The sequence below is a fragment of the Rana temporaria genome, chromosome 1 (genome assembly GCF_905171775.1).
Source record: "Rana temporaria chromosome 1, aRanTem1.1, whole genome shotgun sequence".
NCBI classification, from domain to species: domain Eukaryota; kingdom Metazoa; phylum Chordata; class Amphibia; order Anura; family Ranidae; genus Rana; species Rana temporaria.
In genome coordinates, this window is record NC_053489.1 from 10,338,288 (window position 1) to 10,356,153 (window position 17,866).

Below are 17,866 nucleotides of genomic sequence, written 5' to 3' on the forward strand. Positions count from 1 at the left end.
CATGCGTGGAAGCATTGCACTTCCGTGTTTGAGAACGTCGGTGTCTTCTACGTCACCGCGTTCTCTGTCCGCGGGGATTTTGGTCTGATGGTGTGTACACACATCAGACCAAAAGCTCCCAGGAGACATGTCCGATGAAAATGGTCCGCGGACCGTTTTCATCGGACATGTCTCCTCGTGTGTACGGGGCCTTAACGTGTAGCCTTGGCAGTTGGAGGAGGATTCATACAACCTTCACCCAGGATTCACACAAATTTTTCAATAGTTTTCAAATAGAAAATTGTGTGAAACGTGGGTGAACGTTGTATGAAAACATTTTTATACCTAGACCTCTTATTCCACCACTCCTACTTTAGTCTCTATGGGCAAAGCAGGTTAACTTCAAGTTGTCAAGTTGCCAACATCTTCAATACCAAAGAATCTCCGCATTCATAATGTCTAATATTAAACTAATCCATGAAAGACTGGAAACCATGTATGTGAAGGACTCATGGTTCAACTACATAGGATTCTTGAGACACACCATTAAAGATCATATTGGGTCAACAGGACATAAGGCACGTCTTCGTCTTTGTGCGTGACCTCGCATTCCATTGGCTAGATGGACCATTTGAGATGTTTCATGGCCTTTACGTGTAGCTTTGGCAGTCATAATGAGGGGGTTCACTCAGATACCATTTTTAAAAGTCTGGAAACCATGTACCCAGCTGGCTGGTTCATCAAGGACTCATGATTGAACTACGTAGAATGCTTGAGACACACCAATAAAGATCAAATTGGGTCAACAGGACATAAGACACATCTTCGTCTTTATGCTTTAGGTCATATCCATTGGCGAGATGGACCATTTGAGATGTTTTATATCCTTTACCTGTAGTCTGCGCAGTCATAATGAGGACGTCCACTTAAAAAGATACCATTTCTGCAGGGTTTGTTGGGCAATGGGGTGAAGTTTTGAGGGACACCTAGTAGTAGTTAGTCACATACAACTAGACTTGTTCTGAAATGTTGAGGACATTTAGCTACTCATCCAACAAAGCTTGTATGTACGAGTCGTGAAACATCTTCAGGATGACAGAAGTTTAGTAGAGCGTGAGTGACTACTACTAGCTATACCATGACCAGACCAGAGTATAATTCTAATAGGAAATGATGAAGGTATTAAACAAGACAATAACCATGGTCAATGGTTGCAAGGCATAACTGGCATTCAATAATGTGTATTCTGAAATAAGGCCTTATGAAAGAAGGGAATGTTCATTTTCTTGGTCACAAGGACACGCCAAGAATTCTGTAAGATCTCATCAGTGATCCCATAAGTCTAGGTTGATTATCGGGAACAAAACTTTTTCGCAGAAGAAGGAGATGTTTCCTCCTAGAAAACGTCCAGTACGACAGACAACCCATCACGATATCCTTCCATAAGTCAGGTCTGAAGACATTATCCCAGGGTTCAGTGCTATTATTACAGAGGTGACTGAGAAAGCCAGGAAGACCACGGGCTTGTGAGGTTCCTCTCAGTGCGGTGAACCACATCGTGGGCTTAGCTGTCTGAAGGTAGTCACTTCTTCTCTATTCTCTCAGCAATGTCCACCCAGTCTGAGAACATGTCATTCAAGGATCTGAAGGGGTAATCTCATCCTAATAGTGCAAATGTCAGGACGTTGTTCCTCCTGGCCCTTGGTGGAGCAAATCACTACAAGAACCTCGCATGTCATTGTTTCTGGAGGAACGCTGCTGCCGCTGCTTGAACTTTGCTTCCTGGCTTTGGCCTAAGAACACAGCAAGAGATAACGGGACTGATCAAGTTGCACTTAAAGTACATGTGTACCTTTAACAAAACTACAGCTAAGTAGGGTGTATGGTTTCAGGAAATTCAATACCTACCGGTGGTGTCCTTTAGGTTGGGTGGTGGATTCAGTGATGTGGGGTCTGGTGTTGGCTGGTGTCATCACAAGTAAACAGTCCTTCTTCTGGATTGGGTTTCCAGGCAATGGCTTCCGAGGAGGATTCAGCTGGAGACAGAACAGCAGATTTAGAGAAATTAAACAGATAGAAATTGAGCAAAATTTTAATTAGAATTGCTGGTGCTGCCCTTGGCAGTCCTGTGTGCCCATGCGGCCTAGTGGTGAATCAGGCCCTGGTCTTAAAGTTATCACTGCTGGAGTCATCAAGAAGTAAAAGAAGCTAACAAGAGACTAAGCCCCCTCTACTTAAATTACAACTTTTTGGGTTGATGGACTCTTTGGCCCGGATTCAGAAAGGACTTACGACGACGTATCTCCAGATACGCCGTCGTAAGTCAAAATGTGCGCCGTCGTATCTATACGCTTATTCAGAAAAACAGATAAGCCTGAATTTTGGCAAGATACACCCATGTAAGTCTCCTACGCCGTCGTATCTTGGGTGCATATTTACGCTGGACGCAAGGGGTGCTTCCGTTGATTTACGCATTGAATATGTAAATGAGCTAAATACGCCGATTCACAAACGTACTTGCGCCCGTCGCAGTAAGCTACGCCGTTTACGTAAGGCGTACGTCCGGCGTAAGTTTACCCCTCATAAACCAGGGGTAAGTCATGTTAAGGTATGGACGTCGGAAACGTCGAAACAGCCGTCGTATTTTACGTCGTTTGCGTAAGTCGTACGTGAATGGAACTGGGCGTAGGTTACGTTCACGTCGCATGAATGGACCCGGCGTATCTTAGGGAGTAAATTCGACGTGATTCTGAGCACGCGTGTGCGCATGCGCCGTTTGTTCGGCCATGCATTTACATGGGGTCACGCTTCATTATAATACAACACGCCCACTGCCTTGCTACTTTGAATTACGCGGTTTTACACCGGCCCATTTACGTTACGCCGGCGTAAATATGGGAGCAAGTGCTTTGTGAATACTCAGCTTGCCTCTCAATGTTACGTCGGCGTAGCGCATATGAGATGCGCTACGCCTATCTAAAGATGCGCCGATCTCTCTGAATCCAGGCCATAGACTTTTTCTCAGTGGATGGAAAGCTGAAAGTACCTGCGGAGTGCGGACAGGGCAGGTGGGGAGTGGTTTCTTTGGAGGTAGAAGCTTGCTGAGCTGGCTCTCATGTTTTCCTTGAATGATGGGAGATGATTTGGCTGGTGGAGGTGGTCTGGATGGCTTCAGCTGTATGAAGGATTTGGTGGTCTGGCTGGAGGGCGGGTGTAGAGGGCGCACGATGTTGACCGGTTGCGAACTGCTTGTTGACACATTGCTTTTTCCATTGAAGACGCTCCAGGAGCTCTGTGTGGATGGAGAGTAACAATAATAAAAATAATTAAGTGTGAAATAATGTACTCATCCCTCTCTATATAGCAGGCAGGTCAAATGCAAATGAGGCAGTGACTCAATTAATTTAAATTGATCTTCAAGGGTCCTGTTACGGTATGTATCCGGGGGCTGCTTTAATTCCATGTGTTTTAGCCCCGTATTTAATGCTTTGCCTGAAGCTCAGATCTAATTTTCTTTCTTTGTCATCCATCGAGGAGAAGAGGAAGACTGTAACCTTGATGTTATACTGCTGCCTACAGAAGGATTGGACATTGGAAAATGAAGAAATTGTAGGCCAACCCAGGATATCCCCTCCAAGGATAACTGAACATGTCTAAGTATTTTGCTATTGTTCTAGGTCAGTGGTCTCCAAACTGCGGCCCGGGGGCCAGGGCCGTCTTAATAGCATCATGGGCCCCTGGGCAAAGTAATGCTCTGGGGGCCCTACAATGATGACAGTGCAGGTAAACAGACATCAAGTAGGTAGGAGGCAGACTGCCTCCCCTGTGTATCTATCACTCTCAAGCCATCATGGGGCCCCCAATTATGGGGCAGCGTGGGCTCAAGGACCAGCTGCTTTGGGGAAAGTGCAGGGGCCCCCCATGCAGCTAGGGCCCCTGGGAAGTGCCCAGGTGTGCCCTCTCATTAAAACAGCTCTGCCGGGGGCCAGATGTGGCCCTTTGTTTGCTTTTATCCAGCCCTCGAGTCACTATTTCCTCCCAATGACACCAACAATGAGGGCCACTGACACCAGTGATGGGGCGCTATTCCTCCCGCTGGCACCAGTGATGGGACGCTACTCCTCCCGCTGGCACCAAAGATGGGGCGCTACTCCTCCCGCTGGCACCAGTGATGGGGCGCCACTCCTCCCGCTGGCACCAGTGATGGGGTGCCACTCCTCCCGCTGGCACCAGTGATGGGGCGCTACTCCTCCCACTGGCACCAGTGATGGGGCGCTACTCCTCCCGCTGGCACCAGTGATGGGGCGCCACTCCTCCCGCTGGCACCAGTGATGGGGCGCTACTCCTCCCGCTGGCACCATTCCAGGCCCCCCTAAAGTCTGAAAAACAGTAAAACTGGCACTTTGTTTAGAAAGTTTGGAGACCCCTGTCCTAGTCGGACGTCTCAACTTTAGCTCTGCTGGGAAAAGGCCTTTTCCCCAACATTGTTCTTTAATCAGGACATTATTGCTTGAGCCGGTCACTATGGTAGTAGCTTACTAGAGCAGCCTTTGAAATGTAACTAGATTGGACATTGAGGGGATAGCCTGGTAGTGAGCACTGGGTTCCACGTAAGGCACTTGCCAGTCCTTGTTCTGGTTCCAAGTTAGCTGTGGAACACTTTCCAGGTTCAGGTTCCACCGTCTCTGAAGATTTTCTAAGTGAGTAGACCAAACAGGCTAAGCATCAGGAGCTACCCGGTGGTTTGGATCAGTGGCTGCCTTTAAAAAAGAAGGTCAACTAAACTTTTTGATCTTTTATTTAACCCAACAGGGGACTCCCACCCCAGTTTGCCCCCCACTGTCCAAAAACATGAGCAGAAAGGAGATGGATTTGCGAGTGACAGCTCTGGTCTCTGGTGGAAAGGGCCACTTTGGAGAGTAGGGCTGCCATTTACAAAAGCCTTGGCAGATGGATCACACAGCCCCATAGTGCTCTCTTTTTATGAATGAGCAGACAGTATCATTCATAGTACCAGCCCCGGCAGTGCAAATTGTTCATTCAGAAAAGTGAAAGATCACTTAGGCCACTTTCACACTGGGGCGGGATGTGCGGTGGCGGTATAGCGCCGTTATTTTTAGCGGCGCTATACCGTCTGAATTGCCGCGGAATTGTGGCGGTATTCGGCCGCTAGTGGTGCGGTATTAACCCTGCTAACGGCCGAAAAAGGGTTAATTTCGCCGGCAATGCGCCTCTGCAGAGGCGCATTTCCGGCCGTATTACCGCGGTTTCCCAATGCTTTCAATGGGAAGGAGCGGTAAACACACCGCTCCTCTCACCGCTCCAAAGATGCTGCTGGCAGGACTTTTGGAGCGGTCCCGCCAGCGCATCGCCTCAGTGTGAAAGCCCTCAGGCTTTCACATTGAGACTGCAGGGCAGGAGTTTCTCAGGCGGTATTTAGACGCTATTGTCAGCGCTAAACCGCCTGAGAAACTCCTCAGTGTGAACGGGGCCTTAGTACTGTGGGCTGTGTGATCTATCTGCGGCTTCTTATAAACATCCAAATGGATCACACAGGCCCATAGCGCTCACTTTTATGAATAAACAGGCAGTGTTAATCACGAGACCAGCCCCGGCAGTGCTGATTGTTCATTGAGAAAAGTGAGAGATCACTTAGTACCGTGGGGCTGTGTTACGTATCTGCAGCTGCTTGTAAACATCTAGGGAACCTGCAGATGGATCACGCAGCCCCATAGCGCTCGCTTTTCATGAATAAACAGCCAGCGTCATTCAAGGTAGCAGCCCTGGCAGTGCCAATTGTTTATTTAGAAAAGTGAAAGATCACCTAGTGCCGTGGGGCTGTGTAATTTATCTGCGACTGAACCCCAATCAAATATGTAGCAAATACTGTATGTAGGTCTTTTCTGAGCTCCAGGGAAAAAAAACCTGGGAGTCAATCACACCGTCCCTGAGGGCCCTCCATTGGTTAGCCGTAAAGGATCGGGGTTACATTCAAGACCCTCTGCCTCACTCAGAAATGCACACAAGGAAATGCTCCTCAATACTTATGCAAGAAAATAAAACACTACAACCCGAATCGCGCCCTCCGATCAACTACAAATCTCCTCCACATCCCGCTACAAATCTAAGGGAGAACAAGGTTTTGCAGTCCAAGGACCACGGCTATGGAAGGCCCTACCCACAAAAATCTGCATGGAAGAAAACCATCGGGCCTTCAGGAAAAAACTTAAGACCAACCTCTTCTAAAGGATCAGGACGACAGTGGATGCAAAAAGCGCCTTGAGGCGATTTAGTTTGCATTTGTAGCGCTATAAGTTACTCACTCACTCACTGACTCACTCCACTGGTTCAGTCACCCAGTGATTCAATCACAAGGGAGAGATGGAAGTTCACACTGAGAGCTGCTTAGTTGCAAATGTCACAGAAAGGCTTCAGCTCCATACCTTCCTGAACCATGCACTGGTAACGCATTTCACCCGTCATGGGCTCAATCGTAGGGGACTACAATTAAGCCCAACAGGGCCGCCATCAGGGGGGTACAGGCAGTACACCTGTAAGGGGCCCAGAGGCCCCCAGGGCCCCAGATGGCAACCCCCCCCTTTTTTTAATTTATTTTTTATAAAAAAAATATATATTTTTTTATATTTTCATTTTTTATTAAAGGGACAAATGTTTTTATTTTTAGAGGTCCGGAGGTCCCTGGGGGCCCAAAGATCCCCAGGGCCCCAGATGACAATCCCCCTTTTTTTTATTTATTTTTTATAAAAAAATATATATTTTTTAAATATTTTTTATAAATTTTTTTATTAAAGGGCCAATTTTTTTTTTTTTTTTTTTTAGAGGTCCGGAGGTCCCCAGGGGCCCGGAGATCCCCCTTTTTAAATTTTTTATATATTTATATATTTTTTTATTTCATTTTATATATATATATATATATATATATATATATATTATTAAAGTGCCCAGAGGTCCCCAGATGGCAACCCCCCTTTTTAAAAAAAATAAAAATATATATATATATTTATTTTTATTAAAGGGCCCAGAGGTCCTGAGGCCTGGATTGCTACCCCCCCTTTTTTTATATATATTTTTCTTTATTTCTTCTTTTTTTTGTAAAGGCCCCCCCCCCGCTTCTCAATTTCAGGCGACAGCACCCCCCCCCCCCTGAAGCTGTGTAAGGGGCCCCATAATTTAATGATTTATGATGGCGGCCCTGAAGCCCAAGACCGGTGAAATGCATTAGTGGGCATGGTTCGGGGGAGGGGATGGAACTGAAGCCTTCCTGTGACATTTGCAATTGAGCAGCTCCCCTCGGTGTGCACTTCCATTTCTCCCTTGTATGCTTCCATTTATCTGCGGCTGCTTGAAAACCTCCAGGGCACGTGCAGATGGATCACACAGCTCCGCAGTGCCAAGTGATCTTTTACTATTATAAAGTAATTGCAGTGCATTTAGAGAAGCACCTGTTTTCATTGAATATAGTAAAAGAACGTTCATCTTAAAGGGGGCAGGAGCTCAGTGCTGGCTGTACCTCTACTCATAGGAACACCTATAAACAGTGGCGGCTGGTGCTCAAATTTTTTTGGGGGCGCAAACGTAAAAAAAAAAAAAAGGAAAGAAATTGCAGCCTCACTGTGCCCATCAAATGCAGCCACTGTGCCATCAATTGTCACCACTGTGCCATGCCATCAAACGCAGCCACTGTGCCATCAATTGTCACCACTGTGCCATGCCATCAAACGCAGCCACTGTGCCATCAATTGTCACCACTGTGCCATGCCATCAAACGCAGCCACTGTGCCATCAATTGTCACCACTGTGCCATGCCATCAAATGCAGTCACTATGCCATCAATTGGCACCACTGTGCCATGCCATCAAACGCAGTCACTGTGCCATGCCATCAAACGCAGCCACTGTGCCATCAATTGTGACCACTGTGCCATGCCATCAAACGCAGCCACTGTGCCATCAATTGTCACCACTGTGCCATGCCATCAAACGCAGCCACTGTGCCATCAATTGTCACCACTGTGCCATGCCATCAAATGCAGTCACTATGCCATCAATTCGCACCACTGTGCCATGCCATCAAACGCAGTCACTGTGCCATGCCATCAAACGTAGCCGCTGTGCCATGCAATCAAACTCAGTCACTGTGCCATGCCATCAAACGCAGCCGATGTGCCATGCTATCAAACGCAGTCACTGTGCCATGCCATCAAACGCAGTCACTGTGCCATGCCATCAAACGCAGTCACTGTGCCATGCCATCAAACGCAGTCGCTGTGCCATGCCAAATGTGCCATGCCATCAAACGCAGTCACTGTGCCATGCCATCAAACACAGCCACTGTGCCATCACTTGTCACCACTGTGCCATGCCATCAAACGCAGCCACTGTGCCCCTCAATTGTCGCCACTGTGCCAATTGTCACCACTTTGCCCCTCAATTGTCTCCACTGTGCCAATTGTCACCACTGTGCCCTTTAATTGTCGCCACTAAGCCCATTGATGCCACTGTGCCCATTGATGCCACTGTGCCCATTGTCACTACTGTGCCCATTGATGCCACTGTGCCCTTTGATGCCTCTGTGCCCATTGTCGCTGCTGTGCCCTGTAAAATGCACTTACCTTACTCCTTCCACGTCCCTCGATGTCTTCTCCCGCCTTGGTGACGCTTCAGCCAATCAGGTTACCAGATAACCAGAATCGGTGAACCTGATTGATTGAGACCGCCATCAGTCTTATCCAAGGAACACACCGCGTACGTTCCGAGGATAAGACATCCGGGAGACGAGGGCTGTACTCGGAAAACCTATCAGAGCCGCTGGCTCTGATAGGCACTTCTGCACAGCCAACCAGCTGCCATTATTCAGGTGGTCGGCGCTCAATGTCTGGCCACCTGAATAGACCAGCGGCAGCTGGCAACAATAATATACATTCATGCAATGCAATGCATGAATGTATGTTATTTTCAGTGGCGGTGCGGAGCCAGAGTGGGCGGCGCTCCAGCACCCTCTATGGAAGGCCAACCGCTGCCTATAAATTGGGCTTCAGACTGGGGAGGGACCACAGCCAGCATTGACATCAATAAAGAGGGGCTTTTAACCCACAACGGGCCGCCGTTGAGAACAGGACCAACCGCTATACGCTATATGGAGGATAAAATAAAAGTTAGAAAAATCCTTCCATGGAAGGGGTTAACGATGAGCACTAAAGACATCCCCACACCAATAGCAACTTATAATATTCTATCCAAGAGGCGACGCCACAAAACAAAAATGCCACATTTTCTGAATTATTAAGCTGCAAAAAAAAATAAAAAAAAAGTGTAGCCTTTATGGAGCGGAGATCAGCTGGTGCCTCGTTCAAATGACATTCTTAAACCGCCGAGGGACGCAAGAAGAGAACAAAAGCGGCTTTGCTCCGTTTCTCTGCATATTTTCCGCTAATATGTATCCAGAAAAATCAAATCCATGAGGAAATTCTGTCTGTTTTTCATCTCACATTTTACAGACACCACCCCGCCTTCTCCGATCAAATGCAATCTATCTTCATGCGTAAAACGTCACCGAATGTCTACTTTGTATCTTTATTAGAGACCTTGAGGAAATTGTTGAAGTTGCAAAAATTTAGAAAGTTTAACAACATGAGGATTTTAAATGTAAGAGATAAATCCTAAAAAAAATTGTCCAGCTCCTGTCCCTCTGCCGCCCCAACCACCCAATGCAATTACCGGCCGTCAATATGACAGCTGACCAGGGGCGTCGGGAGGGGGTGGCTAGGGGGGGCTGGAGCCCCGAATGTGACCCCGAAAAGCCCAGAGTCTCACGCTGGCCAGTCTGCATTGTCAGCCCAGAGTGATCGGCAAACGCTGGGACTGATCTGATCCCGAGCATTGCCGAATGTGGCCGAGTGCAGCCGAGTGCCATAGCAGGTCCCTCCTTCTGAAGCCTGCGCAGCGCCTATAATGGACGTCCCACTGGTACAATGCCGGGACCGCGGGACGTGCGACGTCCATCATAGGCGTTGCAGGCTCCAGAAGGTGGGAATTACAATGCGGCCGCCGCTCTCCTCTCCTCCTCTCCTCCCCTCCTCCAGCTCTCCTCTCGTCCTCAGCTCTCCTCCCCTCCAGGCTCCTCGGCTCTCCTCCCCTCCTCGGCTCTCCTCCCCTCCAGGCTCCTCATCTCTCCTCCCCTCCTCGGCTCTCCTCCTCTCCAGGCTCCTCAGCTCTCCTCCCCTCCTCGGCTCTCCTCCCCTCCAGGCTCCTCAGCTCTCCTCCCCTCCTCGGCTCTCCTCCTCTCCAGGCTCATCGGCTCTCCTCCCCTTCTCGGCTCTCCTCCCCTTCAGGCTCCTCGGCTCTCCTCCCCTCCTCGGCTCTCCTCCCCTCCTCGGCTCTCCTCCCCTCCAGGCTCCTCAGCTCTCCTCCCCTCCTCGGCTCTCCTCCTCTCCAGGCTCCTCGGCTCTCCTCCCCTCCAGGCTCCTCAGCTCTCCTCCCCTCCTCGGCTCTCCTCCTCTCCAGGCTCCTCGGCTCTCCTCCCCTTCTCGGCTCTCCTCCCCTTCAGGCTCCTCGGCTCTCCTCTCCTCCTAAGCTTTCCTCTCCTCCTTGGCTCTCCTCTCCTCCTCGGACGACTGGCGGAATGACTGACTGCCTGCAGTGACACCGCACACCATGGCTGAGCTGAGGTAGGTCAGAGACAGTGTATGTAAATGTCAGTGTATGTAGGTCAGTGTATGTAGGTCAGTGTATGTAGGTCAGTGTATGTAGGTCAGGTAGGTCAGTGTATGTAGGCCAGTGTATGTCAGGTAGGTAAGTGTATCTAGGTCAGAGTATGCAGGTCAGTGTATGTAGGTCACTACTGTCAGTGTAGGTAGGTCGGGTAGGTCAGTGTATGTAGGTCAGTGTATGTCAGGTAGGTCAGTGTATGTAGGTCAGGTAGGTCAGTGTATGTAGGTCAGTGTATGTTGGTCAGTGTATGTAGGTCAGGTAGGTCAGTGTATGTAGGTCAGTGTATGTAGGTCAGGTAGGTCAGTGTATGTAGGTCAGTGTATGTCAGGTAGGTCAGTGTATGTAGGTCAGTGTATGTAGGTCAGTGTATGTAGGTCAGGTAGGTCAGTGTATTTGGCCAGTGTATGTAGGTCACTACCGTCAGTGTATGTCAGGTAGGTCAGTGTATATAGGTCGGGTAAGTCAGTGTATGTAGGTCAGTGTATGTAGGACACTACCATCAGTGTATGTAGGTCAGTGTATGTCAGGTAGGTAAGTGTATGTAGGTCGGGTAGGTCAGTGTATGTAGGTCAGTGTATGTATGTCAGGTAGGTCAGTGTATGTAGGTCAGGTAGGTCAGTGTATGTAGGTCAGTGTATGTCAGGTAGGTCAGTGTATGTAGGTCAGTGTATGTAGGTCAGTATATGTCATGTAGGTCAGTGTATGTAGGTCAGTGTATGTCAGGTAGGTCAGTGTATATAGGTCGGGTAAGTCAGTGTATGTAGGACACTACCATCAGTGTATGTAGGTCAGTGTATGTAGGTCAGGTAGGTCAGTGTATGTAGGTCAGTGTATGTCAGGTAGGTAAGTGTATCTAGGTCAGAGTATGCAGGTCAGTGTATGTAGGTCACTACTGTCAGTGTAGGTAGATCGGGTAGGTCAGTGTATGAAGGTCAGTGTAGGTCAGTGTATGTAGGTCGGGTAGGTCAGTGTATGTAGGTCGGGTAGGTCAGTGTATGTAGGTCAGGTAGGTCAGTGTATGTAGGTCAGGTAGGTCAGTGTATGTAGGTCAGTGTATGTTGGTCAGTGTATGTAGGTCAGGTAGGTCAGTGTATGTAGGTCAGGTAGGTCAGTGTATGTAGGTCAGTGTATGTAGGTCAGGTAGGTCAGTGTATGTAGGTCAGTGTATGTCAGGTAGGTCAGAGTATGTAGGTCAGTGTATGTAGGTCAGTGTATGTCAGGTAGGTCAGAGTATGTAGGTCAGTGTATGTAGGTCGGGTAGGTCAGTATATGTCATGTAGGTCAGTGTATGTAGGTCAGTGTATGTCAGGTAGGTCAGTGTATATAGGTCGGGTAAGTCAGTGTATGTAGGTCAGTGTATGTAGGACACTACCATCAGTGTATGTAGGCCAGTGTATGTCAGGTAGGTAAGTGTATGTAGGTCGGGTAGGTCAGTGTATGTAGGTCAGTGTATGTCAGGTAGGTCAGTGTATGTAGGTCAGGTAGGTCAGTGTATGTAGGTCAGTGTATGTTGGTCAGTGTATGTAGGTCAGGTAGGTCAGTGTATGTAGGTCAGGTAGGTCAGTGTATGTAGGTCAGTGTATGTCAGGTAGGTCAGTGTATGTAGGTCAGTGTATGTCAGGTAGGTCAGTGTATGTAGGTCAGTGTATGTAGGTCAGTATATGTCATGTAGGTCAGTGTATGTAGGTCAGTGTATGTCAGGTAGGTCAGTGTATATAGGTCGGGTAAGTCAGTGTATGTAGGACACTACCATCAGTGTATGTAGGTCAGTGTATGTCAGGTAGGTAAGTGTATGTAGGTCGGGTAGGTCAGTGTATGTAGGTCAGTGTATGTCAGATAGGTCAGTGTATGTAGGACGGGTAGGTCAGTGTATGTAGGTCAGTGTATGTCAGATAGGTCAGTGTATGTAGGACGGGTAGGTCAGTGTATGTAGGACACTACCATCAGTGTATGTAGGCCAGTGTATGTCAGGTAGGTAAGTGTATGTAGGTCGGGTAGGTCAGTGTATGTAGGTCAGTGTATGTCAGGTAGGTAAGTGTATGTAGGTCGGGTAGGTCAGTGTATGTAGGTCAGTGTATGTCAGGTAGGTAAGTGTATGTAGGTCGGGTAGGTCAGTGTATGTAGGTCAGTGTATGTCAGATAGGTCAGTGTATGTAGGACGGGTAGGTCAGTGTATGTAGGTCACGGCCCAGCCCAAAAAAAAGCCTGCATCAGCCCTTAAAGGTGCCGACGTACAGCTACGGCGATTTGCGGGATAGTGCCGATCTGCCGCAGTATAATGACGGCGGCTGGTCGGCAAGTGGTTAATATAATATGTGAATAATATTTCATGCTGTAGAGTGCTACTTTAGGGTTTGTGTGGAAGCTGTTTGTTTTAGGCATACAGCAAAACCTTGGTTTGAGAGTAACTTGGTTTGAGAGCGTTTTGCAAGACAAGCAAAATGTTTTAATACATTTTGCCTTGATATACAAGCGATGTCTTGATATAAGAGTAGCGTCATGTCACCACTGAGTATAAAAAAAGAAGAGAGGAGCCTCCAAGTGTAGCAATCTGGTTACATGTAATGAAGGTACAACATTTAGCAACTTATTGCTACACTTAGAGGCGCCTCTCTTCTCTTTTATACCCTGTAAAAAAATGCTTTGATATACAAGCGCTTTGGATTACAAGCACGTTTCTGGAGCCAATTATGCTCGCAATCCAAGGATTTACTGTATTTGGGAAAGTTACAGTATATAGTAAAAGTGAAACTTCAATGGGGAAGTTATAAATTCAAGAATAGCCGAGCAGCGAGACGACCAGAGGAAGCCGTCTGATGGAAAATTTTAGGTCAAGGCTCTTCTATAAATCACGAATAATTAATATGTTATAATATGTGCATTATTATGATTGGTTAACCCCTTGCCGCCGAGCGTACGCAGATATGCGCCCTCGTCTCTCGGGGGTTATACCGGGATGATGCCCGCATTTTTTAGAGCCAGCGATCGGCTTTCCAGGGATAACAACCGATGTGGCTAAAAGACGCTCGTTGTTATCCCCGAGGAGCGGGAGGAGCGGGAGGGGACACCCCCCCTCCCGCCACCTCCGCCGCTCTTACCGGGCCTCCCGTCCCACCGGGAGACCCGATCTACTCACCGCCGCCTCCAGTGCCTAGCCGCCGATGGCTTCGATCCAGTCTCTTCAATGTAAACATGGAAGCGACGTCACAACGTCACTTCCGGTTTACTCGGCTGCCAATTGCGCCCGTTTAAAAAAAAAAAAATACACAGTGGGCTGGATTCAAGAAGCAATTGCGCCTGTGTAACCATAGTTACGCAGCGCAATTGCTTAGTTGCGCCGGCGTATCGACTGCTCCTGATTCAGAAAGGTCGATACGCCGACTGCAGCCTAAGATATGACTGGCATAAGGCTCTTATGCCGTCGTATCGTAGGCTGCATTCTTACGATGGCCGCTAGGTGGCGTTCCCGTAGTGGTCAGCGTAGAGTATGCAAATTGCATACTAACGCCGATTCACAACCGTACGCGCGCCCTGCGTACGCATTTTACGTCGTTTGCGTTCGTCGGGTTCCGCGTAAGGCTGCTCCTGCTATTAGCAGGGGCAGCCAATGCTAAGTATACCCGTCGTTCCCGCGTTGCGATGTTTGAAAATTACGTCGTTTGCGTAAATGAATCGTGAATGGCGCTGGACGCCATTTACGTTCACGTTAAAGCAAATAACGTCCTTGCGACGTCATTTGCCGCAATGCACGTCGGGAAAGTTTCCCGACGGAGCATGCGCACTACGTTCGGCACGGGAACGCGCCTAATTTAAATGATCCACGCCCCCTACGGGATCATTTAAATTACGCGCCCTTACGCCGGGCAGTTTTAAGGAGCGCCCGCGCAAATTACGTAGCTACTGCTTCATGAATGAAGCGTAGCGCAGTTAATTTACGGAGGCGCAGTGTTAAAACGGTACGCTGCGCCTCCGTAAGAGGGCGCAATTCGTACCTGAATCTACCCCAGTATTCAGAATCGCCGTTTTCGCCGATCTCAATACTTTGAAGTGCAAAGGAGGGATCGGGGGGTCTTTTAGACCCCCCCGATCCCTCCATAAAGTGTACCTGTCACCACCTATTACTGTCACAAGGGATGTTTACATTCCTTGTGACAGCAATAAAAGTCATCAAAAAGTATTTTTTTTTTAACACAATTTTATATTCTAAAAAAAAAAAAATTTCAAGCGCCCCCATCCCCGCGAGCTCGCGCAGGAAAGAAAAGTCGCGCCCGCATATGTGAACGGCGTTTAAATCGCACATGTGAGGTGTCGCCGCGATCGTCAGAGCGAGAGCAATAATTGTAGCGCTAGACCTCCTCTGTAACTCTAACCTAGTAACCCTAAAAAATTAAAGCGTCGCCTATGGAGATTTTTAGGTACCGTAGTTTGCCGCCATTCCACGAGTGCGCGCGATTATAAAGCGTGACATGTTTTGTATCTATTTACTCGGCGTAACATCGTCTTTCACATTATATAAAAGAATTGGGGTCAAACTTTACTTTTTCATATTTTTTTTTTTAATTCATGAAAGTTTATTTTTCCCAAAAAGTTGCGTTTAAAACACCGCCGCACAAATACTGTGTGACATAAAATATTGCAACAATCGCCATTTTATTCTCTAGATTCTCTGATAAAAATATATATATACTGTTTGGGGGTTCTAAGTAATTTTCTAGCGGATTTTATCTTGTAAACACCAAATATTAGAAATAGGCCTGGTCATGAAAGGGTTTTCTCCTCCGTATAGTAAAGGAAATATGTCATCGAATGCACTTCTGATAATACGCATTATATTTGTATCTGATTGGTGGGCAGAGATGGTCCAACCCACCTGCTTTTGTATACTTGAGACATGATAAGCCGCGCCCATTTACCACTTGCCGCCCGCCCCGCTGTCAAAAGACAGCGGGGCGGTGCGGCTCTCATTCTGGGTGGACATCATATGACGGCGCCCAGAACGGCCGCTCTCGCACGCGCCCCCCGGGGTGATCGTAGCCTCGCTGTGTTGCTAGGACATGGCGCGACAGGGTACTGTTCCGACTTACGAACACATTCGACTTAAGAACAGACCTACAGTCAGGGCTGGACTGGGACAAAAATTTGGCCCTGGACTTCATCCAGACTGGCCCACTTTGACAGGTCTCTCCCACAGCGGCCGGACAACTCCCCCCCCCCCCCCCCCCCCCGGCCACCCAAGCCCCCTCTCCCCCTTCACTAGCCACTCTTTATTAGAGTAGAACGGCTGGTACTGGTATTCTTATAGGCAGTACCAGTGGGGAAGCTAGACATTATTTCACCCGGGGCAAAGAATCAGTTTGGTGCCCCCCCCCCCTTATGGGACAAGATTAGGCAGAAGTGAGAAACTCCCAGGCCGCTGTCACTGAAGCCGGCCCACTGAGCCATCGGCACACCGGGAAACTCCCTGTAGTCCCAATGGCCAGTCCATCCCTGCCTACAGTCCCTAGCCTGTTCGTAACTCGGGGACTTCCTGTAAACCGACCCGTTGAGAACCGAAAAAACATAAATCTGCCTCTATACATGATAACATTCACATTCATGGCGTTGAGCGGTTTGTATTACCTTCTGTGTGGCCGGCGGGGCCGGGGGCGGGGGAACACTGCGCTGTGTGAAGATCGTTTTGGTCTGAGCGCGGGGCGGCTGCTGCCGAGGAGCGTTACCCATCCTGCAAAGGAGACAAATCACCATTATATGGAGTTTAGTAGATCCACGTAGAACTAGCTAGGGGGGGTTCTGACTACTCCGGGGGGCCCACCAGCTGCTGAGGGTCCAGTTTTATATCTTTCTATAAAGGTGAGCCTTCTTTTATATGTACACTGTATTATCAAAAGTATTGGGACACCTCCCTTTACACGCACATGAACTTTAATGGCATCCCAGTCTTAGTCTGTAGGGTTCAATGTTGAGTTGGCCCCGCTCTTTGCAGCTATAACAGCTTCACCTCTTCTGGGAAGGCCGTCCACAAAGTTTAGGAGGGTGTCTATGGGAATGTTTGACCATTCTTCCAGAAGAGCATTTGTGAGGTCAGGCACTGATGTTGGACAAGAAGGCCTGGCTCGCAGTCTCCACTCTAAGTTATCCCAAAGGTGTTCTATTGGGTTGAGGTCAGGCCAGTCAAGTTCCTCCACCCCAAACTCGCTCATCCATGTCCTTGCTTTGTGCTCTGGTGCGCAGTCATGTTGGAACAGGAAGGGGCCGTCCCCAAACTCTTCCCACAAAGTTGGGAGCATGAAATTGTCCAAAATGTCTTGGTATGCTGACGCCTTAAGAGTTCCCTTCACTGGAACTAATGGGCCAAGCCCCACCCCTGAAAAGCAACCCAAGACCATAATCCCCCTGTCAGGGCTGGGCTCAGCCCTTCCTTCTCTGAGCTGGCAGCTCAGCTGTCGGCTAATTGCCAGCTCCTATCTCTCCACAGTAATGATCCTGCTCATCAGTCTTGCCTACTTAAAGCCGTCCAGCTCACTTCATCTCTGCCTTCGCCTTTGGTCAACATCACAGAGACTTTCTCCTGCGTTCCTTTTGAAGGCTTTGCTTGGCTGACGTTTCTTCTGGCTCCTGATCCTGCTCATCAGTCCTGCCTACTTAAAGCCGTCCAGCTCACTTCATCTCTGCCTTCGCCTTTGGTCAACATCACAGAGACTTCCTCCTGCGTTCCTGTTGAAGGCTTTGCTTGGCTGACGTTCCTTCTGGCTCCTGATCCTGCTTGCTGTGCTACTACATTTACCTCTGGATCTCTGACCTTGGCTTGGCTGACTACCCGATCCGGTTACTGAACTATGGCTATGTTTTGACTACGCTTTACTCTGTTAAACAAGTGTGACTTAACTGTGCTTCTGTCTCGGTCTGATTCTTGATTTCTGATACCCCCCTCCCCCACCCAATGATTTGGACCGGTGCACAAAGCAAGGTCCATAAAGACATGGACGAGTGAGTTTGGGGTGGAGGAACTTGACTGGCCTGACCTCAACCCGGTAGAACACCTTTGGGCAAGGTCCTGAAATGTTAATATTCTTGGACTTGCCTTCAGGAATGGACTCTGTTGGCATTCTTGGACTTTTTGGACTCCACGTGGCCCAGAAACATTGGTACCCTTGGAC

At 48.5% G+C, this 17,866-nt stretch overlaps 1 protein-coding gene across 2 annotated transcripts in view; it reads right to left on the reverse strand.

The window, feature by feature from the left end:
• Positions 1 to 930: 930 nt before the first annotated feature.
• LOC120924637 (disintegrin and metalloproteinase domain-containing protein 33-like) overlaps positions 931 to 17,866 on the reverse strand; it is a 184,093-nt gene continuing 167,157 nt past the window's right edge. For both annotated transcript variants that reach the window (XM_040335650.1, XM_040335642.1), the window contains exons 20-23: positions 16,329 to 16,431; positions 3,026 to 3,271; positions 1,888 to 2,015; positions 931 to 1,772 (exon numbers count right to left, since the gene is read on the reverse strand). In XM_040335650.1, coding sequence (XP_040191584.1) covers positions 1,715 to 1,772; positions 1,888 to 2,015; positions 3,026 to 3,271; positions 16,329 to 16,431 — 535 coding nt within the window. In that variant the 3' untranslated portion in view covers positions 931 to 1,714. The remainder of the gene's footprint in view (positions 1,773 to 1,887; positions 2,016 to 3,025; positions 3,272 to 16,328; positions 16,432 to 17,866) is intronic.